Source organism: Panulirus ornatus, chromosome 14 (assembly GCF_036320965.1).
Source record: "Panulirus ornatus isolate Po-2019 chromosome 14, ASM3632096v1, whole genome shotgun sequence".
Lineage (NCBI taxonomy): Eukaryota > Metazoa > Arthropoda > Malacostraca > Decapoda > Palinuridae > Panulirus > Panulirus ornatus.
Genome location: NC_092237.1, coordinates 7,209,123 through 7,236,104, shown reverse-complemented (window position 1 = coordinate 7,236,104; position 26,982 = coordinate 7,209,123). Strand labels below are relative to the sequence as shown.

General features: G+C 36.7%; 1 protein-coding gene across 3 annotated transcripts; it reads right to left on the bottom strand.

The window, feature by feature from the left end:
- Positions 1-181: 181 nt before the first annotated feature.
- LOC139753245 (uncharacterized) lies at positions 182-25,550 on the bottom strand. 3 transcript variants are annotated; one of them, XM_071669492.1, is made up of 7 exons: positions 25,423-25,550; positions 19,619-19,752; positions 10,294-10,415; positions 7,334-7,465; positions 6,061-6,224; positions 2,653-3,338; positions 182-2,410 (listed from the first exon to the last, which is right to left on the bottom strand). In XM_071669492.1, exons 1-7 carry the CDS (start codon positions 25,457-25,459, stop codon positions 1,835-1,837), a joined length of 1,851 nt encoding a protein of 616 aa, XP_071525593.1. In that variant the 5' UTR covers positions 25,460-25,550; the 3' UTR covers positions 182-1,834. The 3 variants fall into 3 exon arrangements, with proteins under 3 accessions (XP_071525593.1, XP_071525592.1, XP_071525594.1); XM_071669491.1 differs by lacking the exon at positions 25,423-25,550 and adding an exon at positions 25,229-25,286; XM_071669493.1 differs by lacking the exon at positions 25,423-25,550 and adding an exon at positions 18,933-19,083.
- Positions 25,551-26,982: the final 1,432 nt, after the last annotated feature.

Genomic DNA, 26,982 nt, shown 5'->3' with positions numbered 1-26,982 from the left:
TACAGTACTTTGGCTTCCCAACCTTAATCAAGGGCTGTATGTTTGTGTAGTTTACTGCTAGTATGTACTCATATCTGTAATATTCATTTGTACATGAATATTTTCATTTTCTTCCAACAAATACATTATGATGCTAAAAGAAAAAAAAATAGAAGTAAAAGCAGGTAAATAATGTGCTTGCAATGGTTTACTTTTACTGGACATTTCTCTATAAAACATACAATCCTGATGCAAAATAAATCAAACTTTTTTGTTTTTACATCTTGAAGCTTAAAATTTTTATCTAAATAACGATGATATTTATTATGTTGACAGGTTTTCCGTTGTAAGAAATACATTATGCTAGAGATTGGACTAAATGGCCAGATAATAACACCTGAACCAGGGAACTTGCTGCCATCATCTATTCATCCTTTGGTAACAGTTCTCGTACGTCAACATAACAGGAATCCACACCCCTTGAATAAAACACTCGTGACCTTAGAGCACAAACTGTACAAGTAAACCTCTTGGAGCATAATCCATATTGGGCACAACTAGTACAAGAGTGCACCCTTCAAGCACAATCTGTACAAATATGTGCCTCGAGGGCAAAACCTGTGTAAGTATGCATCTTTGGTGTATACCTGCAAGTATACATCCCTCAAAGGAAATGTGTTAAGGTATAAATTGGAGAACTACCAATACAAGTTTATGTCCTTAAAGCACAATCTGTACTTATACAGTCTTGTAGCACAATTTGCAAAAGTATACATCCTTAGAGTACATCTATGAAAAGCATACCCTCAAAAAGTGATATTGCAAGAAACCACCCTCTCCCAGCCCTAACTTACTAGTATTGTGGGTAAATAGTAAACAGGTCTAGTGATATTCAATACTATATATTGCGAACACCACATATAACTATACAGGGTTGCAAATCAGAACAGTACCAGGTAAAATGATGGAAGGAAACCCCCAGTTATATAATTATACAATATTAACCAACTTCAGGCAAAATTCCACCAGCAGAGGTATAATTGTTACAAATAATACAGATTTAATCTCGGCCTTCATTACTGTCTGTTAAAAGACAGGCAAGAAATAAAAAAAATCTTACTGCTGCCCAGGCAAACTGTACAATGCTTCCCAAACTGTTACACTGATGATATCCATTGTAAAGTGAAGTGTAAAAGTACTACTTCAAATACATCTCCAAGATATTTATATCCGAGTTCTTAGGTTATATCCTATCAAAAGAAATCTACCTAGAGAACTAAGTACATCCCATTTTCTAATGCATACTAATGGAATAAACACATACCAAACACCGTCATATTACAGTAAATCTTAACGCCTCAAGTATCCCAGAATTACATAAGACATAACTTTCATATCAAATACTGTAATGATACACATACAGGATACACAACTGAAGGCAACACAAAACTACTGCACACAATGGCAAGCACCTTCTCTTGTATTTTTAATTTTTAATTTTTTTTTTTTTAGCTTTCTCAGTTCAGTCGACTTCTTGGGGAATCTGTCACAAACTTTGTAGGTGTATTAATCAACCACATACCTCCATAAAAAGAAAACTTTTATTTTTATCACATTTCTGTATGCTGATAATAATCAGCACTTCAAAAACATTAAAAGAGTAATACAACTATCCTCTTTACAAAGAAAGACATTTGTAAGGAAAGTCCAAAAATCATGTGTAAATTTTTAAACAATTGTCCTCCACAAACTTAAGACATGAAAAAATATTGTTGAATAACAGTGTCCAAATGGCAGGTACAGCTGTGTAAAATAAGTTTATATAAAAATAGGCTAACAATGTATTTCACTAACTTTAGTCTTCTTCCACTAGTTGGTTTTTTACTTCAGACTCATTTGACGGGGAACTTGAGCAACTAACATTTGCAATGTCCTTTTCATTCTTATTACTAGATTCAACTGTTGAACTGTCTGAAGAGGTATGATCAGGTTCTTGACCAACCATCGAGTCTGACTTTGGTGGTCTAGTGGAAGAAGAGGCTGCAGTACCAACGCCAGTGGTAAGGTCCGGAATATCACGGACAGGGGAAGAAGCATTGGCAGAGGCTGAAGTAGAAGAGGCTGATGATAAAGTCTGAGAGGTAGTGTGCACTGCTGCATCTGGAGGTGAAGTTATGGATGGTGCAACTGAGGTGGCAGGGGGTGTGACTGAGGAGAGGTCTGTTGATGACAGGGAAGACATGGTTGAAGCTGATGTTCCACTCACAGAAGCAGCTGGCTGGCTCAATATGCTGTTCTGTGCTTGAGAAGTGCTGTCAGCTTCATGACTATTACTATTCTGATTCCCCTGTATACAAGATCCTTCTGACAAGTGTGCTGCTTCACTTCTAGTGTTACTTGCTGCAGCTTCTGAGCTTCCCTCTCTTTCGTCCTAATGAAAGAAGGTATAATTCAACTAAAATATTTCTAAGCATAAAAATTTGAAAATATTTTCATTTACATGTTACATGTAAAGCTGACCCCAATGAGGCAGGAGATTTTCTAGCCACTGCAGTAAGTTTCCTGTGTATGTCAAATTTCATCAAAATCCAAGACAATCACATTTTACAGTAAATGGTTTCATGAATGAACGAAGAAACTGACTGATTCAGAAATGGGAAAACTAAAACTTACCTTATGTGCCTCCTCCATATGTTCTTGCTGTTGATGAACTACTTCTGCAGTATCTCCAGCAGAATCAGGGCTTCCCTCAGCATTTATAATAGCAACAGCTGTTGATAATGAACCAACTGTATCATTTTTTTCTTTGAGTTTTTGTGTCACACTTCTATGAGAATTGTTTGAAGAGCACACTTCTGGGGTCACTGACATAGTATCATCTTTCACTTCAATTTTCTGTCTAACTTCCTTTGCAAGTTCAGGAGAATCCTGTGTCACTACTTCACTTGTTCCTACTTGGTGAACACGTCTTTCATTAGTTGTTTTAGTTTCTTTATTATTAATAGGTTTCACTGTTTGATACATGGCCGCTGATTCTCCAGAGTCCAAGACTTCTGTCTTGGCACTATTAGGGATACTGTTACTGGTATTATCAACATCTTCACTTGCTTCTGCCTCCATATTCTCTGTTTCATGAGGACTATAAGGTTTACCCTTTTCTTGTACTTGTGACACACACTCTGCTGACCCTGTTGCTTTTTCTTCGTAGGTTCTTTCAGTTTTAGCCTTTTTGGTAGGAGGCTCAGTTGTTTCTGTCACTGACTCGCCATTTCTTTCATCTAACTGCACACTACTAGGACCGTTAGATTCTGGAGCCATCACTTGGTTTCCACTGTCAATGATTGCTTGACTGTAGGACTCTGAAAAAATAAAATAATCAATAAAAGTAGTAATATACAAGTTAAACATGATTATATACATTGAGAGAGGAGAGTGATGTTTATTAAGCTAAATGATGAAACAAAAAAGGGTAAAGCAAAAGGGGACTGTTTTGAGCATATGAGCTTTTTCAAAATTCAGTGTCCACTAAGTAAATGAACAATCTGAATTGTCTATCACAGGAAGGCTGTGTGTTTTAAACAGAGATAAAACATACACAACTGCTATTTGATATATGTGATTTCATAACTAACTATCAATTTCAGTGTTTTTTTAGAACCTTCCCTACATACAAAGGTCATCACACAAATTCTTAAATTCTGCTGTGAATACATATCCTTTTAACTACTTTATGCAGTCTTTCTATTTTACCTTTGACTTCATTCAGTTCCATTTACACTATCAAGCACACCCTTTCATTATTTCTCTACATACAAGTCACCTTATTACATAGCACATCCATATTTAAGAAAAGCCATAAGCCCTATTACAGTAATTAACTACTCAAAATGCTTTGTAATTTTCCTTGTATGTATTAGTATTTTTCATAAACATGTATGGTAACTCTATGTGATTTGCCTTGAATATTGCTCTCTTATTTGTATGTTTGATAACCGACCATAATTTGTGCATCTTGGTATTATATGCAGAGGGCCTTCAGCCCCTCTCCGTAGCTTGTCTCATAAACACAATTGTAGACATATATGCTTGTCTGAAGGTAAAATCACACTTCAGAAGGAGTTCATACAATTATATTTAACATGTAATTTTTCTATAACTGTGGCACAACATGTTTCATGAAGACAATCTACCTCATCAGGTGCCAGTGCTTAACAAAGTTATTACATCCCAACATTCCACTTGATTCCTGCTGTCCAGCACCAATCTTTATAGACCAAGCAGTCTGCTTGGTCTGGTTGTAACCATTGTAAGGGAAAGTGATTAAAGGGAGTTACAACGGTTATGACCATACAAAGAAGACAGTGTTTGGTCTATAAATATTGGTGTTGGATGGCAGGAATCAAGGGTGATGTTGAGATTTAAATAACTTTGTTAAGTACTGGCACCTGATGAGGTGGATTGTCTCCACGAAACATGTGCCATATGTATAGAAAAATTACATGTTTAAATATAATTGTATGAACTCCTACTGAAGTGCAATTTCACCTTCATACTATAATCATGGACAAGACTGATCATCATATCAATATGCTTATCTGTCAAGTACCTATAGTTGGTCCATGCCAAAATGTATGGAAAGTAGCTAATGTGATCAGACTTACTGAATATCTTTGATGCTTGCCGTCTGGAAGCAACTTTGATGCTAAACTTGTTCATTCCACTACATTATTGTTTCACTAATTTTTTTGAAGATTTGACTGATCATATGTGGGAGGCAATACTGAAAGAGAAATGATCAGCAGTCCCTTATAAAGATTGCTATTTCTAGTGGCACATTTCTGGTAGCATCTATTCATCTTTTCAACAGTTTATCTTTTTGAAACTTAAGCTATACTACTATATGTCTTTAAAAGCGAATCAGCAGTCCCTTATAAAGATTGCTATATCTAGTGGCACATTTCTGATAGCATCTATTCATCTTTTCAACAGTTTATCTTTTTGAAACTTAAAGCTATACTACTATATGTCTTTAAAAGCAATCTATCATCTACCCTATGTTCAGCATGTTCATATCACCTTAAATGACCTACATCCCTATGTCTTTCTAATAATATTTTACACATGTCCTCTTAAAAATCTTCATTCTTTATTCTTTCTGTTCTAACTAAACTTAAATTATAAATGTCTACTTCTCCAGACACAAGAAAGTTGGGTTTCACATCCATACAAATATTCTACAATGCATGCCTCTTGTAGATTTCACACTTAATGCTCACAAACATGAATTATAAAGTATGCATATTCCAAAATACTTATGTCAGCATTCACCTCGTACAACACATGTGAGAAGCTTTACATATTCCCTTAAAAGCTGATGCTTCATGGAGATATGTGAGAGGAGTCTTGGTCAAAAAGTCTGCTGAGATGGCAGAGACATTAGCATGAGGAGAAAGTTCTGCACAAACAAAAATGAGACAGCATAATGGAAATAACCAAATAACAAAGAGTTCCACTTCTGGAAGCATTATACAGCTGCTAAGTGGTGACAGAATGAGGATAATTATGGAGAAAAGGTTGTGAAGGTCTATGGGGAGTGATGAAGAGAGGATGATGAATGAAAGAGGGTGGTGATGGAGTGAACTTTAGAGGATTTTGAAGGTGGTGATATATAATTGGGAAAAAATAAGTTCAAGCAAGGAAACCAGCTATTTAAAGGTGATAAAAAAAAAGATGACAAAGCTGTATCATAATGTCACTAAAAAACTTTTAAAGATGTACAACAAAAACTGTTTACTAGAAATAGATAATCTTAAAATACAGCTGAATTATTATATAATAAAACCAATAAATTGATTGAAGCAAATCTCAAACCTCACACCTGCTTGTTAAACCAAAACACATAAAAAAAATACTAATTACTAGTATGATTTGAATGGCATTTGTAGCCTAAATTAATTGTTAAAAAAGTGAGAAATAGCTTTGCCTTTTATCATATCAATTAAAAAAAATTAGGAAAATCATATTTGACCAAAATATAATCAAACTCAAAAATTAGTAACAAGTGCAATATATTAAACTAACCACTGGTATTATTTGCAACAGAATTTGTAGCCTGAGTTAAAGTTATTCTTTTGGAGTGAAGTGATACTGGAGATGTTGGACAGGAGCTTGATAATGGTGGTGTGTGCAATCCACTCTCTTGCAGGCCATTCACCAGGGTCTGTTGAGCATCTTCATTACGTCGCCTGAAAGCATATTTTGATGAAAAATGTACATATTTCCACTTATCTGTATTTCACATAATTTTCAAAATTCAATGTGAGTAAATAAGTACACAATTTTCCCTTAATTAACAACACATCCAATCAGGTTTGAATTCTTGACACAATATTTGTAAAGTTTGCCTATTATAAATGCATAGCAGCTGCAAACTACTTGAATGAAAGAAAAAATGCAAATGAAAAGACTGCTCTATAGGTTACCTCAGTACGTAAGTACAAATTAATGGACAATACTGTGTATCTGGTATCTGAAACTTTCAAGGACATGGGTATGATAGACGAGCAGTATTTTACCAAAAGAGCTGTGGTAATAATACTGAACCAACTAAGAATGTAATTTACCATCATAATCTTATTGCTTACAAAATAATTAGACTGAATAAGTGGTTAACAGCTCACTGAACAAAGAACATGGAAACAATTGATACAGGAAATGGCAGGGCCAAAATTGCAGCTTTCAGAATTAACATGTCAACATCAGGACTTTTTAACCCTTTCTCCCAGAAGACTGCATTACTGTCACTTACTCTCAATTCTGGTCTGAGAACCACTCCAGGCTGAGGAAACCAAATCGTTACATTTACAAAAATACACTCAAGCACTATTATTGACACACAATACAATGGCTGATTATTTCTTCCTTTCAACAACAATCTTTTTGTACTTGACCAAAAAAGTTCATGAAATAAGAATGCTCGATATCTCCTAAAATAAACACGTCCCTGAATTTGGAAAAACATCTGTAAGAAAATTAAGTGTCCTTGTCAGTCAGTGCTTCATAATGAAATACTTGCTAATGCAGTACAAAAGCTGCATATGCTATACAGAACACCATGCCTACAATAGCAATTGTACTGAAATATGAAGCAGCTTTCAAAATTACCATACATCAGCATAAGGACCCTCAATAACAACAAAATACAATAACTTACGAGGAGTACTGTCAACCAAAATCTTAAACCACAATAAAAGTTCATAAAGGATAAACTACAGGAAGGGGAATGAATAAAAAGTTTAAATGGGATTAAAAAATTATTATGTAACAAAAATACATATAAAAAACTGATACTTACGGCCGGCCAGGTTCAATAATGGACACCACTAACACATTCTTCTCTAAACCCCGTAAAAACTTGTCTGTTCGCTTGTAGTGTCTTGTGGGGTCAACCATTATCTCACACAGTCTCTGTATGGTAAACGGTGCACTGAAATATACAGTAAATTACTAAACAAATATTTTTAAAGACCTTAATTTGTTTCTAACTACATGGAGAACATTACAATAAGAACTCTAATAAAAAAATTGCATAGAGAGCTTTGAAGAATGATAGAAATATTACCAACAGAAGGAAAAAATTTAATCTAACTAGAAAGGATTTTTTCTTAAAATAAAAATGAATATGTTATTGTTTAAAATAAATAAAAAAACATTGGACTGTTATATGAGTTGTCTAGGCATAAAAAAGTTTTTACTTAAATAATAAAATGAAACTATTAATTTCTTACAATTATCCTAGAACCAATTTCTATGAGAGTCCTAGTGTTATCCAGGACTCTACATATAATGATTCCTGTAGCCCAAGGCTGTGTTACCTCCAGCAACAGGAAAATGTAGACTCGGAGTGAGAAGTTTTTTGCCGACTGTACTCCCACAGTTACAGCCCCACTAAAGGTGATTTTTTCACTTGAGCCTGGTAACACCCATGAAATATTTTTTACACTATATCAAGATAAAAAAAATACAATACACTGTAATACAGAATATAGGTAAGTGAACCTTTATCTGGCTTCCTAAGATGTGGAATTTTTCATCAACTAGCTATAAAATATTCCATATAAAAATACTTTTTCCAAAATACAAAAGTATTTTCCAAATACTGAAACTAATTTTTTAATTGTGCAGTAAGTTCACACACTCAGGACAATGTTACTCTAGTTCCCATGTGATGCATCTGGGCAAACGTTCAGTTCACTATTTATGCATGCCTCCTTTCAGTGTACTGGGCTTCAGTGTGATTTTTTTACTCATGGTTTTGCCAGTACAAATCTAAAACTGTTTAAAAGACCTTGGGATACCCCCAGTGGGTAGTAATGGTGCCAAGAGAAAACACAGGCAACATTATATTACCAAAATAGGTGGATTTACACAAGAAACTAGATTTACAAAAAAACTAGAAGAGCTTCAGTCAAGGAGTGTTGAGTAAGACTTGGTACCTCCTTTATTTACTAAGTAAAGAAAAAACAAGAAAAAAAAGTTTCACTGATAATGAGATGCCACAGATACGTTCAAAAGGAAAAACTGAATCAAGGTTTTGTTGGAGTGTATTAACCAACACAGGAGTGAGAACTTTGCACAAAATGGGCATTAATCATGAAAGAAACCAAAATTTTCCATCAGGAAGTGAATCTTTCAATGCCATGTGATTACTCTTCTGGCCAGTTTCGAACTTCGAAAAAATTCTGGCTTAAGGATAATAAAAGCATGGAAAAACAGGCACCAGCTGAAAATAAGATAAGTGATAATCATATAGATAATTTTGCAAATTTATCTGCTTATGAAGATTTCAAAACAGATTTAAAATGTTGACATTATATTCCTAAGAAAACATATGTACCAGTGGATGGACAATGCTCATGGGAGTAAAATACATCTAGGATGGTCTAACAGCACTCACAAAAGTGCATTGGGTACCCATAACTGTATGTTACTGATCATTAGAAATGTGGAGGGAGATTGTAAGTTTTAAGCCCTTGTGAATGTTTCACTCAAAAAATCCCATGGCTTGAAAGGAATAAACTATGATGTAGCATTTCAACAGAAGCCTTGGATCCCTCAAAAATATTCATTAGGAGTGGTTTCTTGGTACTGTCCAGCTGTAGAGTGCTAACATATTTCTTATTCTGAACGATGTGCCACACCATTTTCAACACCTGACTGAGATGAATCCAAATGTTCCTTCCTACAAATATCACTTTCTTGCTTCAGCCCATAGATCAGTGTATAATTGCCATCTTTGAGGTTTATTACTTGAGCTGGATATTTCACCAATTTCAAGACCTAGAAGGTAAGCTTTTGATCTGGGACAGGTGGAAGAATTATAACACCATGAGTGTTGTAAACAACATCATAACATCCTAAGAGGATGTCACATGCACAACTGCTTGTGTCTGGGATACAGTATTGCCTGAATGTGTGCATGGTTTCTCTGGTTTTGGGCAGGAAGAAACAATGCCCCAGATCCTGCAGAAAACTCTTAATTCTACCATTAGTGTTGGCTCTGAAGAAATTGAAGAACAACACTTAGCTGACAGTCACATTCTAAGGATCTGACCTATGGGAATCTCAGATGGAGGAAGAGTATTCCTAACCACAACCCAATTAGCAAACATGAGCTTAATACAAAAATTTTTGCCTACTTAGGCAAGGCTGCAGATCTTACTAAAGTATATGGATTCCAACTATTTATGTACCCTGGTGTTCTCCAAAATATCTGAGAGATTCACATACCTACATGGAGATTTTGAGAGATAAAGAGACATAGCAATACTATACAGCTAACACTGGATAGCATTTTCAAAAGGCATATGAAAACTCATTCACCTACATTGAAACAAATGCCATGTCAGATAATTCAGGGGGTGAAGCAGATAAGCCTAGTGTCCCTCTCTGTCCCTCATAGTAACCTTTATTCCAACCAAACTCACTCCACTTCTACCTCAAGTCTTATCACCACATTTACAGCTTAATATCAATCAAAAATTGTCCACACTACATACTAAATGAGAATGGTTAAGATGTGGTTCAGCTAAACCATTTCATGTATATTCCATATCTAAGAGGTACAGTGGAAAAAATCATTTCTAGGAACAAAAACCCCTCTTACATTATATTTTTCAATTGCTTGTTTATTGGCATATTGCATAGTATTGGGTTTTCCAGGAACTTAACATCAACATTGAGAAGGAGCTCATGGTGGACCTTAACTAAAGTTTCTTTAATCAAAAAACATGTAAGATAACTGCTTTTACTTACCCAGTAAAAGTATCAAAATGATGGAGTAGCTTATCACGAGTAGTTGTATATGAGAAGGCTGGTATGTTGCCGCACTCACTCATATCTTCTCCCCCACAATTTTCATAAAATTCATTCATTACCTGTAATTGATAAAACAACTAAATACAAGAGAAATAGGTACTGTAGCAATGTGGCACATTTTTTCCCACATGTCCTCCCTTTCCTGCATTAGTGAGGTAGCACCCATAAATGATGAAAAACAGCCTCATTTTCATGCATCAACTCTCTAGCTGTCACGTATAATGAACCAAAACAAAACTCCCCATTCCACAGCCAAGCTCCAAAGGTCTTGCAATGGTTTCTCCTAAACACCTCATACACTTTGGTTCAACCTACTGACAGCACGTTGCCCCTCCTATACCACGCTACTCTAATTTGTTCTATCCCATACATGCCCTGCATCCTCATGTATGTTCAACCCTTAATAATTCAAAGCATCATCCATTCCATCCTTCCACCTGTCCTGAAGTTTTACAGCTAGTAAGTAAAAACCTATTCAAAATTACTTTAATAGGCTAATACAGTTCCAGGAGATAAACAGTAAGACTGACAAATGTTAAAGCAATGACGACATCAAGCTTCCACTTCATGGACTGAAAAAATTTACATGCAAGAAGGTAAACAAAATTACAGTGAAGTTAAAAAAGGGTTTATATAAGATGAAAAGATCTAATCTGTCCTCAAAAGCCTTATTTATGAATGAAATACATAATACATAATTGTCATTTTATTACTACAACCTCTCAGCTTTGACCATGTACCATTATGGCTCTACTGTAAAAACATCCCCCTTGTTAAATGACACTCCCACAACAGCATTTACGATGTTAACAAACACTTCAAATCAAACTTCTCTTATCCTACTTTAACTTTTTGCACAGAACTGTGAGAAAGCTGACTCTAGATTGAAACAATGTTGTTCCATGTTAATGAAAAATTATGCTTGTGGAATTTGAAAGTTTTGGCATTGGAAACTGGTAAGTGTGTGCATGTGAATGGAAACATGATTGTAAATGCAAACAGAAGGTGGGTCATCATGTCTTTACAATGAGAAATGTGAATGATATGGCTACACAAACAGACAATGGATTAACCAAACAGACAATGAATAAGTCAAACAAGTTTCAATACTTGGGGAGTACTTTCAACAAAGAGGTAAATTGGAAACTGAAATGTCAATGTCAATTTCTAAAGCTAACAAACTGCAAGTGCTCTGAAGAATGTAACTTCACAAGTAATGTGTGACACCAAGAGTAATGTACTTTGAAGTGGTATAGGCCATATAAGTGATAGAAGTGGTAAAATTATAAGCAGTTAAGACTGATTTTCTTTACTGATATGAGGGTTACAATGAAACAAGAATAAAAAATGGTAGTTTTATTGAAGGAGAGACCTCATGTTGTATGATACAGAAACTTTATGCCTCATATAAAAATAATTACCAACAGACTTAATGAAAATCAGCAGTAGCAACCATTAACCAACATACAAGTAAGTACCAACACCTAGTCAATTATGATTCAATATCCCTGACTGGTTTCATTCACACCAATAAATATTCTGTTACTCTCGCAAAATTCATCGTCTTGCTTTCAAAATGAATGACAAGAAAAACACAAAATTTGGCTCAGTTTCCTTTAGTCAAAGTCACAAAACATAAAAATATCTGTCAACAATAATTTCTTTATCAAGTGAAAAGCTGGAAAGCTCAATGCCTTGCAATATATGGCAAATAAAAACTAAAAGGTGATGTAACTCACACACTATCACAACCAAAGTTTTCCTATGTTATAGAATGAATCCTTCCATGAAAATAAAATCCATTTATTATTCTACCATATTCATTTTACAAGAACAAATTAAGAATGGAAAATGGTAATAGGGATATATAAACAACCAGAATATTTTCCTAAGACAGAACATCCATTATCCTTCACACTTGTGCCATTCACTAGCTGTCTTTATTCTTAATTGTAGTATGAATAGCATAAATATGTTTATGTTACTAACCATAAACACCATGCTTGAGTATAAAACAAAAACAGAAAGTAAAACAAAGTTCAAAATAATGGTGAAAAAAGATCCTCAACTATCTTTAAACATGCTGGCCACCCACTGTCGACTTCTAATGTGTGAACCAGTAGTGTAATATTTCTGAATATATTCATGTTTTTTATCCAACAGCACTGAGTGAAGTGTAAAACAGCTCCATAATATGAAGTAAAAATCACCTAGATGTGATCATTTCTTATCGCGGGTTGTCAAGCATGTGACCCACACCCTACTCCAGCCATCACAAAGCAGTGAACCAGGCTAACATTCTTCAGAGTATTTTCTGTTACTTTTAAAGTCTAATCTATAATTTCATAAAGAAAAAGAATCATTATTCCTAACATGTCATAGAAGGTGACTAAAAGGGGTGAGAGTTGGGGGCTGGATATTCTTCCCTTCCATTTTACTTTTACAAAAGAAGAAACAGATGCAGGATAAGTGAGGATTTTTCCCTCTGAGGCTCAGTTATCTGTTACTGACAATACACTGCTAATGCAGGAAATGGCAAATATGTACAAAAAAAGTTCATTTTCATATGGCTTTTGTGCCTATTGTGAGGGACATTTTGGAACATGCCTGCATTTTAAAGGGTAAATAATTTCATTCTTTTTCTTGTTCTCCGTTATACTTTCATCCAAGATGGCTATGATTAGGGGGTGCATCTGCCTGTCCTATAGTGGCTATAAATATCATTACTACACAATACCAGGACCCCTTTTAAGGGGCTCATGCAGCTCTGAGGCTGCACTCCTTTCAGGAGCAAGGAAATTATGGGCTCCTTTGGATCAGGAGATCCTTGATGAGACTGCACTCCTATCTGTCTGTTGAAAATTATGAAGCCTCACCAGAGATGATGTCTCATCAACATTTACATAGGGATCATGCATAACAATTATTTTCTAATGTGATACTCCAAATGACATTCATAAAAGATTTGTAAGTGGGATTCCAACTGGAAATATCTAATGCCTGGAGAAGACTTCTCAATTAAATTTTCAAACAAAAATGTCAAGAAACAAACAACAATACAGTAAAGGTGCATTATCAGCCTCTGAGCTCAAACAAAAAACAAAGAACACAATATTGCATGAAAGTGTAATATATTCATGTCTGGCACTATAACATGTAAAAGACAAGAATATGTTCCTGAATCTCAGCCCATCCATCCTCAAACCTATTTTCATTGTTCTTTCATGACATTTATGAGAGACTAATTTGTACATAATGCATTTAATTACACAGTTAAATGTAAATAGGATATCTATGCACCTAACAATATTAAGAAAGCTGACAAAAGTCTTCACCAGTAAAGGCAGACAAGCAGGCAAAGGTAGATTTGGCAGTGGTAGTGGTAGTGGTGGTGATGGACAGTGAAAGTGTGAAGAGGGTAATAAGTAATATGGTCCTAGAAATCACATGCACCTGCAAAGAACCGAAAAATCTGTGGAAGGGAACATGAGATGACTTTGTTAGATGAATTTTCAACTAATCTAACAGCAGTAAGTAGACTGTTGGTATAGTGTGTATTGACCAATAGAGATTCTCCCTGACCTCCTACTAATATGTAGATTTGAATGTGATGAACAATATTCATATTGGATGTATTGAGAAAATATTCAATGTAAAATTCATGGGAAAAAATACACTCAAAGAGAACCAATTTCGAAACCTAATTATCATGGGGGTGGTGAAGCAAGCAAATGAGTGAGAGCGAGAGGGACGGGTGAAGAAAAGAGTGGTGATGCCACAGGCAATCATCACCTCCCATCCCACATCCTGCCAAATCATCTCTCCCGATCAACCTCAAACCTCACTCATGGGATTGGCTGTATACTATATGTGAAATAAGTTATCAGCTTCACTAATACAAATATGGTGGATTCAACATCAGTGACAAAGCATGAAGTTACAAAATTCACTCATTGTGTAATAGAGATGCTTTCATAAAAACCTGTTTAATTAGCTTACTTCTTTTCTGATGGACAGCATCTGTGATGAGATAAAATATCACTTTGTAAAATATATTCATATACACTGCTCAAAATGTGGAAGAACTGTTATCAGTGAGAGATCGTGTGAATCAATGTTACAGTGAAAATACGCATCCAGAGCAAGTTAATATCTTATTTCATTTCTGGTGTGTCTTAAATGAAATACAATATTACTATAAACTGCTAAAAGTGTGGAAGAGTTGATATCTGAGATATCTTGAATCCTTCACAAACAACCAGGAGTCTCCTGCAGTCTCCATCCCCAGCATGCAGCTAATTTAATTAGAAAGCATGGCACATGCTCTCCACTTAATTTTGTAAGGGTTTTTTATAAGGTTATTACAGCACAACAATACAGGTTGGATGATTATCATATGCTCAAGTGAGTCAGACTTTCTGCTTTGGTGGAAGTCAGTGCCAGCTAGCAAACACTCATCATTCCCTGGGGATAGGAGAGAAAGAATACAACCCACGTATTTCCTGTGTGTTGTAGATGGAGACTAAGGGGCAGGAATGGGTGGCTGAAAATCCTCCCCTTCTGTATTACTTCCTTAAAGGAGGAACTGAGTAGCCAAGTGAAGAATTTTCCCTCTAAGGCACTGTCATCTGTTCTTGATGCTACCCCATTCACGCGGAAAATGGCGAGCATGTACAAAAAAATATTATATCATATCATATCATATCACATTGTTTGACATGTTAGTGAGGTAGCACCAGGAAACAGGCAAAAAATGGCCCATCCACTCATATATACATATATATATATTTTTTTTTTTTTTTTTTTTTTTTTTTTTATACTTTGTCGCTGTCTCCCGCGTTTGCGAGGTAGCGCAAGGAAACAGACGAAAGAAATGGCCCAACCCCCCCCCCCATACACATGTACATACACACGTCCACACACGCAAATATACATACCTACACAGCTTTCCATGGTTTACCCCAGACGCTTCACATGCCTTGATTCAATCCACTGACAGCACGTCAACCCCTGTATACCACATGACTCCAATTCACTCTATTCCTTGCCCTCCTTTCACCCTCCTGCATGTTCAGGCCCCGATCACACAAAATCTTTTTCACTCCATCTTTCCACCTCCAATTTGGTCTCCCTCTTCTCCTCGTTCCCTCCACCTCCGACACATATATCCTCTTGGTCAATCTCTCCTCACTCATTCTCTCCATGTGCCCAAACCATTTCAAAACACCCTCTTCTGCTCTCTCAACCACGCTCTTTTTATTTCCACACATCTCTCTTACCCTTACGTTACTTACTCGATCAAACCACCTCACACCACACATTGTCCTCAAACATCTCATTTCCAGCACATCCATCCTCCTGCGCACATCTCTATCCATAGCCCACGCCTCGCAACCATACAACATTGTTGGAACCACTATTCCCTCAAACATACCCATTTTTGCTTTCCGAGATAATGTTCTCGACTTCCACACATTTTTCAAGGCTCCCAAAATTTTCGCCCCCTCCCCCACCCTATGATCCACTTCCGCTTCCATGGTTCCATCCGCTGACAGATCCACTCCCAGATATCTAAAACACTTCACTTCCTCCAGTTTTTCCCCATTCAAACTCACCTCCCAATTGACTTGACCCTCACCCCTACTGTACCTAATAACCTTGCTCTTATTCACATTTACTCTCAACTTTCTTCTTCCACACACTTTACCAAACTCAGTCACCAGCTTCTGCAGTTTCTCACATGAATCAGCCACCAGCGCTGTATCATCAGCGAACAACAACTGACTCACTTCCCAAGCTCTCTCATCCCCAACAGACTTCATACTTGCCCCTCTTTCCAGGACTCTTGCATTTACCTCCCTTACAACCCCATCCATAAACAAATTAAACAACCATGGAGACATCACACACCCCTGCCGCAAACCTACATTCACCTATATATATATATATATATATTTTATATTTATTTATTTTGCTTTGTCGCTGTCTCCCGCGTTTATATATATATATATATTGCTTGCCTTCATTTATTCGTGGCACCACCCCACAGGAAACAGCATTGCTACCCCCTGCTTCAGTGTGGTAGTGCCAGGAAAACAGACAAAAAAGCAACAATTGTTCACACTCTATCTCTAGCTGTCATGTGCAATGCACCGAAACCACAACTTCCTATCCACATCCAGGCCCCATATACCTTTCCATGGTTTACCCCAGATGTTTCACATTCCCTGGTTCAGTCCAATGATAGCATGTCGACCCTGGTATACCACATTGTTCCAAGTCACTCTATTCCTTGTACACCTCATCCTCCTGTATGTTCAGGCCTCGATCACTCAAAATGTTTTTCACTCCATTCTTCCACTTACAATTTGGTTTCTCGCTTCTCCTTGTTCCCTCCACCACTGACACATATATCCTCTTTGTCAATCTTTCCTCATTCATTCTCTTCATATGTCCAAACCATTTCAATACATCCTCTTCTGCTCTCAACCACACTCTTTTTATTTCCACACATCTCTTTTACCCTTTCATTACTTACTCAATCAAACCACATCACACCACATATCGACCTCATACATTTCATTTCCAACACATCCACCTTCCTCCGTACAACCCTATCTATAGGCCTTGCCTTGCAACCGTAAAACATCCACATACAGGCCCTACAGACTCCTCCATGGTCCACCCTCATATATATACACATATATATTTCACACTTGATCACTGTTTCTCACATTAGCAAGATAACACTAGGAACAGACGAAGAAAGGCCACATCTTGTCACATCCATTCTCTACCTGTCATGTGTAATGCAAACATATATATATTGGAGGTGGAAGGAGGAGTGAAAAACATTTTAAGTGACTGAGGCCTGATCATGGAGAAGGGTGAGAGGTACAAATGGGATAGAGTGAACCGGAACAATGTGCTATACAAAGGTCAGGGTGCTGTTAATGGACTCAACCAAGGCATGCAAAGCATCCAGGGTAAACCAGTGAAAGGTCTGTGGGGCCTAGTTGTGGATAGGGAGCTGTGGTTTCATGGCATTTTACAAGACAGCTAAAGAATGGATGTGAGCAGATGCAGCCTTTCTTCATCTGTTCCAGGTGCTACCTCACTACTGTGGGAAACAGTGATTAAGTATGATAAGAAAGACAGCGGGAGACAACGACAAAGTATAATAAATATAAATAAATATATATGGTCAGCTGACCAGTCAACTTCTCTAAATAAAACTTCGCAATGAAACAACAAAAATTCCTCAATTTTATGCATGAACTCAAATCTATCTATTCATTACCATAACTCCAACCCAAATGCCATGAAGTGGATCAGGGACACAGCATCTGGTACATCACTCATCCCGTTTTTTCTTAATTATCAACCCATGTCTGCTGTGAACCTCCACATCTATAAAAGTACTTCTTACTTTATCTTACACACAATGGTGATTTGTAAACTGACACCAAAGTGTCCATTCATATCAAAGACACACAAAAAACAAAGAACAAAAATCAAATCTACTTGTAAAGCAAAACAATGCAGACCACTGCACCAGTATGATGCAATTATGATCACCTGACTAGTGAACTGAGCAGATGTACTATCATATGCGAGAGAGCTGTTAAGAACAAACAAAGCACATTTTCATATTATGTATACAAATGATATACATATCATAATATACAAATAAAACAAAAGGTTATAGATCCAACATCTCTGAAGGTCAGTGCAAAGATCATGAGGTAAAAACACTGACAAAAACAACAGCCAGCAGGTTTGCACTAAAGAAGTGAGAGCAAGTGAGTAACGTTGGTCAGTGGGTGGGAGATTTCATCTCACAACTCAACAAAGACCTCATAAGCATGGGTGGACTGCTGTATAGTTATGAAGTCTTAGGAATAAGCATAACCAGCATTATCTATATCATGGTGGTCAGAGAGAGTAAAATCATGGTCGAGAGACTTTTTTCATTTTGGTGAAAACAGTCTTAACTGTTCTATCTATAAGTGCTCTCTTATCACTGCCAATATCATTTGCAACTGTATGACCACTTTTCTGGGGGATATGGCATTTTCAAGGCTGTGCTCCAAATAGAGCAGAATAAGGACAACTCGTATATGGAAGGAAGGTCCTCCACAGCACTGCTCTTCCTTCTGTCTGCTGATGGTGATACAACCTCAGCAAAAAGGGCTTCACATCCACAGTATTACCACTCACTGGCAAAATATAGGAAAACCCTTTCTTTCACAGTCATTGGGCATTGTTTGGAGATGAGTCCACTAATGCTCCTATACAAATGTTAGATTCAAGTCTTTCAGAGTTTGTACTGCAAAATGATTCTATAAAAAATTCACTTTCTGTGCAAAATGCAAATCATCCTCAAAAGCCTCCAGCAAAGTTCCTCCCTAAGATAAACAACTTTTGTTGCTTTCATTATCCAAGTAAACTTCCAAGAAGCTGGTCACAGAGTAAAGAGAACTCAAAGAAAGACATATTTCTCCCTTAAATAGGATGGGAAAAAGGATTTGATAATGTCCAATGGATCAAAATATGAACTTAAATGTATTTCAAACCTTTGAACATGCCCTACTCTGGCTGAGAAAGTATTTTGGCAACTGTCAAAACAGAATCCATCATGGTCTTGGGGAAATCAAAGATGCTGTGTCTGTATAGGACTCATATTTTCTATTGGCCTGAGCAGTCTTCTTCTTTAATGACAAACATCTGAAAAGAAAACTTTGGTAAGGTAGAGAAAGATAACCCAGGGGTGTGTGCAAAAATGTAGTCTTTTTAGAAATTTAGAGGGGTGGGTTGCATGAGCCAACCTGCAGAAGAATGGGAAAAGTTATGGAGCACGTGTTCATACATACATTACATACAGACAGACCAAGAAAACTTTCAATACCTTAAACCCTAAGACTTCATTAACAACTGTCTGTAACTTCAATACAGACTTAATCAACAGAACTAAATCCTCTTAAAACTGCTATTAAGTCAGTTTAATATATAATACTGATAAGATATAATTTTCACCCACTGTTACTAGCTTATGAAGTAAAAAAAATACACATTCTGATGCCATGGGTATACCAACATTATCAACATTAATAAGACACATCCCTTACTCACTGATGCTAGCATCTGTCGTACAAAATATCTCATCTGATGCCATGGGAATACCAACAAAACTATATACTCTCTTAGACTATAGTTATGCCAGTTTAATAAATAACATCAACAAGACACAACCTTTACTTACTGTTGCTAGCATATGTCGTAAGAAATATCTGATCCGATGCCATGGAAATACTGTGTCTCCAGTTTTGGCAACATGCTGGAGATACTCCTCAAGAACCTTTGGTATGTCAACTCCACTCTTAGACTTTTCAAATTCTGTAAACATACAAATTACAAATTAATAACGATCTTATAAATCACACTAATTTGGTTATAAATGAAACTGAAGTGCATCTAAAGAATACGGTATTGTAACAATCACCCCTTATGAAGTTAAGCCCAGACATGTGAGTTCATGACAGATCAAAACTGGAACAATCAAAGTTATAATCTTAAGAAGAGGTTAAAGAACCAGGTTGCAACTGCTGCAAATGACTGGCACTGAATCTCTAACATTACACAAAATTATGAACTTTTAAATAGTATCATATACAGGAGGGAGAAGTATGTGCGTCAAAAAGTAATTTGTTTCACTGTATAGCATGGTGAAGAAATATATACGAAAAAATCAATTTCAAAACTAGAAATACATATAATAATCTCTTATTTCTTTTCATTTTCAGTAATAATTTTCTTCAACTGCACTACCTTAATAGCAAATTTCTAAACTTAACATGAAGAGAAAAAGTTGTTGGAAATTAAAAAAAAAAAAAAAAAAAGACAAGTCTGGGTAAAATGAAAATAATGATATTTAAAGCTTCTTCCTGGCTCTTGTGCATGATCTTACAATTTTTTTTTTTTTCTTGTGGATTTTGTTCTAAATAACTTAACAAATATCATCTACATTTCATGGCAACAACTTAATATTTTTCATCAATATTTTCAAAAATCAGTTGCAACTGAGAGGTGCAACTGGAGGGATGTCTGATCATTATCTTGTGGAGGCTAAGGTGAAGATTAGTATGGGGTTTCAGAAAAGAAGAGTGAATGTTGGGGTGAAGAAGGTGGTGAGAGTAAGTGAGCTTGGGAAGGAGACCTGTGTGAAGAAGTATCAGGAGAGACTGTGTACAGAATGGAAAAAGGTGAGAACAATGGAAGTAAGGGGAGTGGGGGAGGAATGGGATGTATTTAGGGAATCAGTGATGGATTGCGCAAAAGATGCTTGTGGCATGAGAGGAGTGGGAGGTGGGCTGTTTAGAAAGGGTAGTGAGTGGTGGGATGAAGAAGTAAGAGTATTAGTGAAAGAGAAGAGAGAGGCATTTGGACGATTTTTGCAGGGAAAAAATGCAATTGAGTGGGAGAAGTATAAAAGAAAGAGACAGGAGGTCAAGAGAAAGGTGCAAGAGGTGAAAAAAAAGGGCAAATGAGAGTTGGGGTGAGAGACTATCAGTAAATTTTAGGGAGAATAAAAAGATGTTCTGGAAGGAGGTAAATAGGGTGCGTAAGACAAGGGAGCAAATGGGAACTTCAGTGAAGGGCGTAAATGGGGAGGTGATAACAAGTAGTGGTGATGTGAGAAGGAGATGGAATGAGTATTTTGAAGGTTTGTTGAATGTGTCTGATGACAGAGTGGCAGATATAGGGTGTTTGGGTCGAGGTGGTGTGCAAAGTGAGAGGGTTAGGGAAAATGATTTGGTAAACAGAGAAGAGGTAGTAAAAGCTTTGCGGAAGATGAAAGCCGGCAAGGCAGCAGGTTTGGATGGTATTGCAGTGGAATTTATTAAAAAAGGGGGTGACTGTATTGTTGACTGGTTGGTAAGGTTATTTAATGTATGTATGACTCATGGTGAGGTGCCTGAGGATTGGCGGAATGCGTGCATAGTGCCATTGTACAAAGGCAAAGGGGATAAGAGTGAGTGCTCAAATTACAGAGGTATAAGTTTGTTGAGTATTCCTGGTAAATTATATGGGAGGGTATTGATTGAGAGGGTGAAGGCATGTACGGAGCATCAGATTGGGGAAGAGCAGTGTGGTTTCAGAAGTGGGAGAGGATGTGTGGATCAGGTGTTTGCTTTGAAGAATGTATGTGAGAAATACTTAGAAAAGCAAATGGATTTGTATGTAGCATTTATGGATCTGGAGAAGGCATATGATAGAGTTGATAGAGATGCTCTGTGGAAGGTATTAAGAATATATGGTGTGGGAGGCAAGTTGTTAGAAGCAGTGAAAAGTTTTTATCGAGGATGTAAGGCATGTGTACGTGTAGGAAGAGAGGAAAGTGATTGGTTCTGAGTGAATGTAGGTTTGCGGCAGGGGTGTGTGATGTCTCCATGGTTGTTTAATTTGTTTATGGATGGGGTTGTTAGGGAGGTAAATGCAAGAGTCTTGGAAAGAGGGGCAAGTATGAGGTCTGTTGGGGATGAGAGAGCTTGGGAAGTGAGTCAGTTGTTGTTCGCTGATGATACAGCGCTGGTGGCGGATTCATGTGAGAAACTGCAGAAGCTGGTGACGGAGTTTGGTAAAGTGTGTGGAAGAAGAAAGTTAAGAGTAAATGTGAATAAGAGCAAGGTTATTAGGTACAGTAGGGTTGAGGGTCAAGTCAATTGGGAGGTGAGTTTGAATGGAGAAAAACTGGAGGAAGTGAAGTGTTTTAGATATCTGGGAGTGGATCTGTCAGCGGATGGAACCATGGAAGCGGAAGTGGATCATAGGGTGGGGGAGGGGGCGAAAATTTTGGGAGCCTTGAAAAATTTGTGGAAGTCGAGAACATTATCCCGGAAAGCAAAAATGGGTATGTTTGAAGGAATAGTGGTTCCAACAATGTTGTATGGTTGCGAGGCGTGGGCTATGGATAGAGTTGTGCGCAGGAGGATGGATGTGCTGGAAATGAGATGTTTGAGGACAATGTGTGGTGTGAGGTGGTTTGATCGAGTAAGTAACGTAAGGGTAAGAGAGATGTGTGGAAATAAAAAGAGCGTGGTTGAGAGAGCAGAAGAGGGTGTTTTGAAATGGTTTGGGTACATGGAGAGAATGAGTGAGGAAAGATTGACCAAGAGGATATATGTGTCGGAGGTGGAGGGAACGAGGAGAAGAGGGAGACCAAATTGGAGGTGGAAAGATGGAGTGAAAAGGATTTTGTGTGATCGGGGCCTGAACATGCAGGAGGGCGAAAGGAGGGCAAGGAATAGAGTGAATTGGAGCGATGTGGTATACAGGGGTTGACGTGCTGTCAGTGGATTGAATCAGGGCATGTGAAGCGTCCGGGGTAAACCATGGAAAGCTGTGTAGGTATGTATATTTGCGTGTGTGGACGTGGGTATGTACATGTGTATGGGGAGGGTTGGGCCATTTCTTTCGTCTGTTTCCTTGCGCTACCTCGCAAACGCGGGAGACAGCGACAAAGTATAAAAAAAAAAAAAAAAAAAAAAAAATTTCAAAAATGCTTTAAATTTGACTCTTTCTGCTTTACACTATCACTTTTTTCTCTAAGCATGTACTGGTAAGAAAAGTTAGAAGTTTTCATAAATTCTACATATTTCCAGAATGTTTGAGCTATGTTTACTCCATATTCAGCTGCATATTTTTCTTACGGTTCATAGCCCTTCCCACTATCCACTTATTCGTTACAACAAAGTAAAATAAAATTATGAAAATACTTCTCCCCTCAAATACTCTTAGATTTTAGGATTAAATGAATTGCTTGTGAACTCTACCTTTAAGAAATCAACCCTGCAGAAGCAAGATTGTCTCAGATCCATCTTCAAATGTGCCCCTTCTCCTAAGAAAAAAATTGTAGATTCCTTTTATTTTAGGGAATCTGATTATAAATTACCTTATTAAAGAAAATACCAAAAAAGAAAGTATACTATCCTCTATGTTAGCGTGGGAGCGTTTTGAGCAGCTGGGGCTGGGCTTATGCATGCAGTATATACAGAATCCTCATTATCTTTTTTTTTTTTGCACCATGGATTACAGACACCTAATCATTACAGAATTCACTATATCTTTTCAAGATATGATTTCACACTATAAATACAGTGCATAATTCTTATACTTTATATATATTTTTAACATATATATTCTTTTTTTTGTTTATCATTTCCAAGGATACAACTTTCATTATATGAATAAATTATCAAAATACTTTATCTGAACCAAATAATTTCAAATTCATAATGCAGATAGTGTTATAGTCTAGACCTAACTTAATCTGGCTTCCCTCTAAGATGATGTATATACACTCTCTCTCTGATATCATGGAAATGATTGAGAAGCATGATGTTTTATACAGCTGTGGTGGTATGCTGCTAGTAACACTGGAAAACTGGTGGAAGAAAACATCAGCTAGGATTCTAATTATGGGATAAAGCTTTAAATTATGTGTTGAGAGCATGGCCATATGGTTTCTCACTAGACGAAATGAGAAGTTTAAGGTTCAAATACATTGTGCATCAAAAATAAATAGGTACCATAGAATGGTTCCTGTTCTTATGGGTTTAATAAATCAAATACAGCAGATTACATAACAATGTTTCATCATGCTAACCCACTTGGTTTAATTCTAATTTTCTTGTTAATATCTTGGTTTTGGTTCGTTTCAATAAGCTCCAAGCATTTTCAACATCAGATTACCTGATGTGGACCTAGTAGTAAAAGATCTATTCAGAAGAACTATCTTTGATTATCATGTCCAAGTCCAATGAGAGAGGTCATCTTTGTTGTTAAGTATTAAGTAATAAAGTTCCAGTTTAAAACCAGATATATAAATCATGGAATTGGAAGAAACATACACAAGTGGAATCAAGTAAACGTAACTTTAGACTAGGGATGCAAAATGTGGACCATTGTCTTCTACTACACGATAATGAATGTGACTTGAGGGGAGGGCTGTTATGGTCAGAAAAAATATGGGGTATAAATGAAGCACTTCTAAAAATCAAGAGCCTACAGTAACCTCAACTAATTTACCCAAACTTCTTCCCTAAATTTACCGTTCTCATTATGCTATTTGAAAAATACATAAATGTTACCGTTTCAATTCCATTCAGTTCCTGGAACATTATTTCCTGAGCGTGTATTCTGTGTTCATTAAGTGATTTCTACCGTCTCCCACTAAATGCAACCATTAGGACTGAAGTACAACAACAATGTTATAAGTAAGCCCTAAGGTAGACATGGTTTCTACCAAAGTTTCACTTTCTTTACAATTTCCTTAATCATTATAGACCATCCCCACTATCAATAATCTATCACCTGATAAGAAAAATTCAGTAACACTCCAAATCACACTCCCGAGGTATAAATCACTTCTACAATCCGAAAAGAATCCACTAATTAGCACTTCTTTTAAACATACAAAGTTATGATGTAGGTCCTATAAACTGGAACTCTATCTAATTCTCAACACAGTGAAAATTACCATTTCATAGCATCATCAATGTGCATGAATAAATCATGTCGTTATACTAAAATACACTTTAATACCTACATCATTTGTCTTTACATAAAACTCAGTTTCACTTCCAATGTGTTTCAGTTATAAGTGAAACATGAAAAGTGTATGCAGTTCATATGTATATTTGAAGCTTTCACTCAATACCTTTCTATGTTCTCTAAACTATGTCCACATGTTCTATGCAATGGTAAACAAAAATAGAAAGATAATTCAGAAAAAAAAAATTATCTCGCACACCACAAATTCAATCATCCCTTCAAATGGGCCAGTGTTCCGAAAGGTACTTCTAAACTTAACTATTTCCTAAACATCCAGGCTCCTGTGGTTTGAACTGAGACATTCACCCGAACATATTCCATATTAACGGGAGAAACGATGCGAGGGGGGACCGGGCTCCCCTGTGGCTCCGAACAACCTCTTACAGCCCGTTTTTCCTCCCTTCCAACACATACAATGAGCATTTTGGGTGATAGAAAACCAGAGATACTTGCTTTCAAGTTCCTCTATTATGGACTCAATATTCTCCATAACTGTTAAAAAACGCCTTATGTCAGGCGACCCCTCTCGGGTTGTCTTTCACGGAACTTGAAAACAAACAATATGGCGGATACTAGTTGGGGAAAAGCAAATTTATCAATGACAGACAGACTATAGCAAAGAATTTAAGGCTTCTAAAGTAAATTAACTATGGTCCTAAGGCCGAACATAAGCATAGAAGATTAATGATTGTAAGCTAATATTTTTTTTTAACACAATACGAACGCAAAAGACCGCAAGGTTAAAGCTTTCTCTTTGTCACTTCCCGTAGCTCAAGTCTCATTTAGCAAAAATCACATACACTCCAGTGTTAAACATTAATCCATTCCGAAAAATTAGATGATCATCCCAATAGAAGCACTATGGATGTGAATTTAAGAAAAAAAAAAGATATTGTCATAGACAGCTTTCTAATGTCCAGAAACCTGTAAAATCTCATTTTTTTTTTTTCTATTAAAGTGCCCGTCGGCAGTTTCAAATGATGTATAGTTGTCTTTTTTGTCGTTTTACTTCACCCCCTTAATCTGAGAGTTTCTACGATTTTTATTCAAGCTTAGATGAGCCTATTATATATATATATATATATATATATATATATATATATATATATATATATATATATATATATATATATATTTTTTTTTTTTTTTTTTTTTTTTTTATACTTTGTCGCTGTCTCCCGCGTTTGCGAGGTAGCGCAAGGAAACAGACGAAAGAAATGGCCCAACCCCCCCCCCCCCCATATATATATATATATATATATATATATATTATCTCCTGCGTGTTGATAGAATTCTGCAAATTTGACAGTCGAACTCATGTGTTTACCCTTGTCTCTACTACACTCACAAATGCAAATAGTAGTAAAATCTACTGCTCTTGCTCCACTCGCTATCAGTATCTTTCTACCCTAAGAGCTTAATTACCAATGACTTTATTTTTCACTTTTATAATCTTTCACAATTACCTGCTCCCTGCACAAACTTTCGTGATACACATTACTCATTAAAATATACACATTAAGACGTACTCATTAACTTAGAACTTGCTTTGAATTCACGTGTAGTTATTAGGAAGATAATAACTCAGGCTGAGGTTATTGCCCTCCTGATTTAAGAAATGAAATTGGTCTAGACAGGGCCTCTGAGAGTGGGGTGTAGGGGGTACTTCCTTCCCAGGCCCGGAGGTCCAAAAGGGGGCCCCGGGAATTTCCTGGGATCTTAGAAAAGGCAGAAAATCAACAGAGCACTCCATTCCACTCCTCTCTCATCTTCCATACCCTCTTTGGTCTTACAGCTCATGACATAAAACCAGAGAAGGGGACCCGAAAGAAACTATGTGCCCCTGATAAAATTCCTCTCGTGGGCCATGAGGCTCGAAATACTCTTATACCCTTCTATGCTAGGATTGATTATCTTATTTTTCTCTCAAGAAAAATGAGCTGCGAGGAGTCTTGTATCTACCCGCTACATTCACTGTACACTTACCTTCCTCTTCCTTTCCCTTCCGTCTTT

Coding starts and splice junctions, on each gene's coding strand:
- LOC139753245 (XM_071669491.1), bottom strand. CDS start 25,271: ATGTCTCAGTTCAAACCACAGGAGCCTGGATGTTTAGGAAATA. Junction 19,753..25,228: donor GCCTGGATGTTTAGGAAATA/GTTAAGTTTAGA, acceptor GTATGTTTACAG/AATTTGAAAAGTCTAAGAGT. Junction 3,339..6,060: donor TGTTGCAAATAATACCAGTG/GTTAGTTTAATA, acceptor TTATTTTTTCAG/AGTCCTACAGTCAAGCAATC.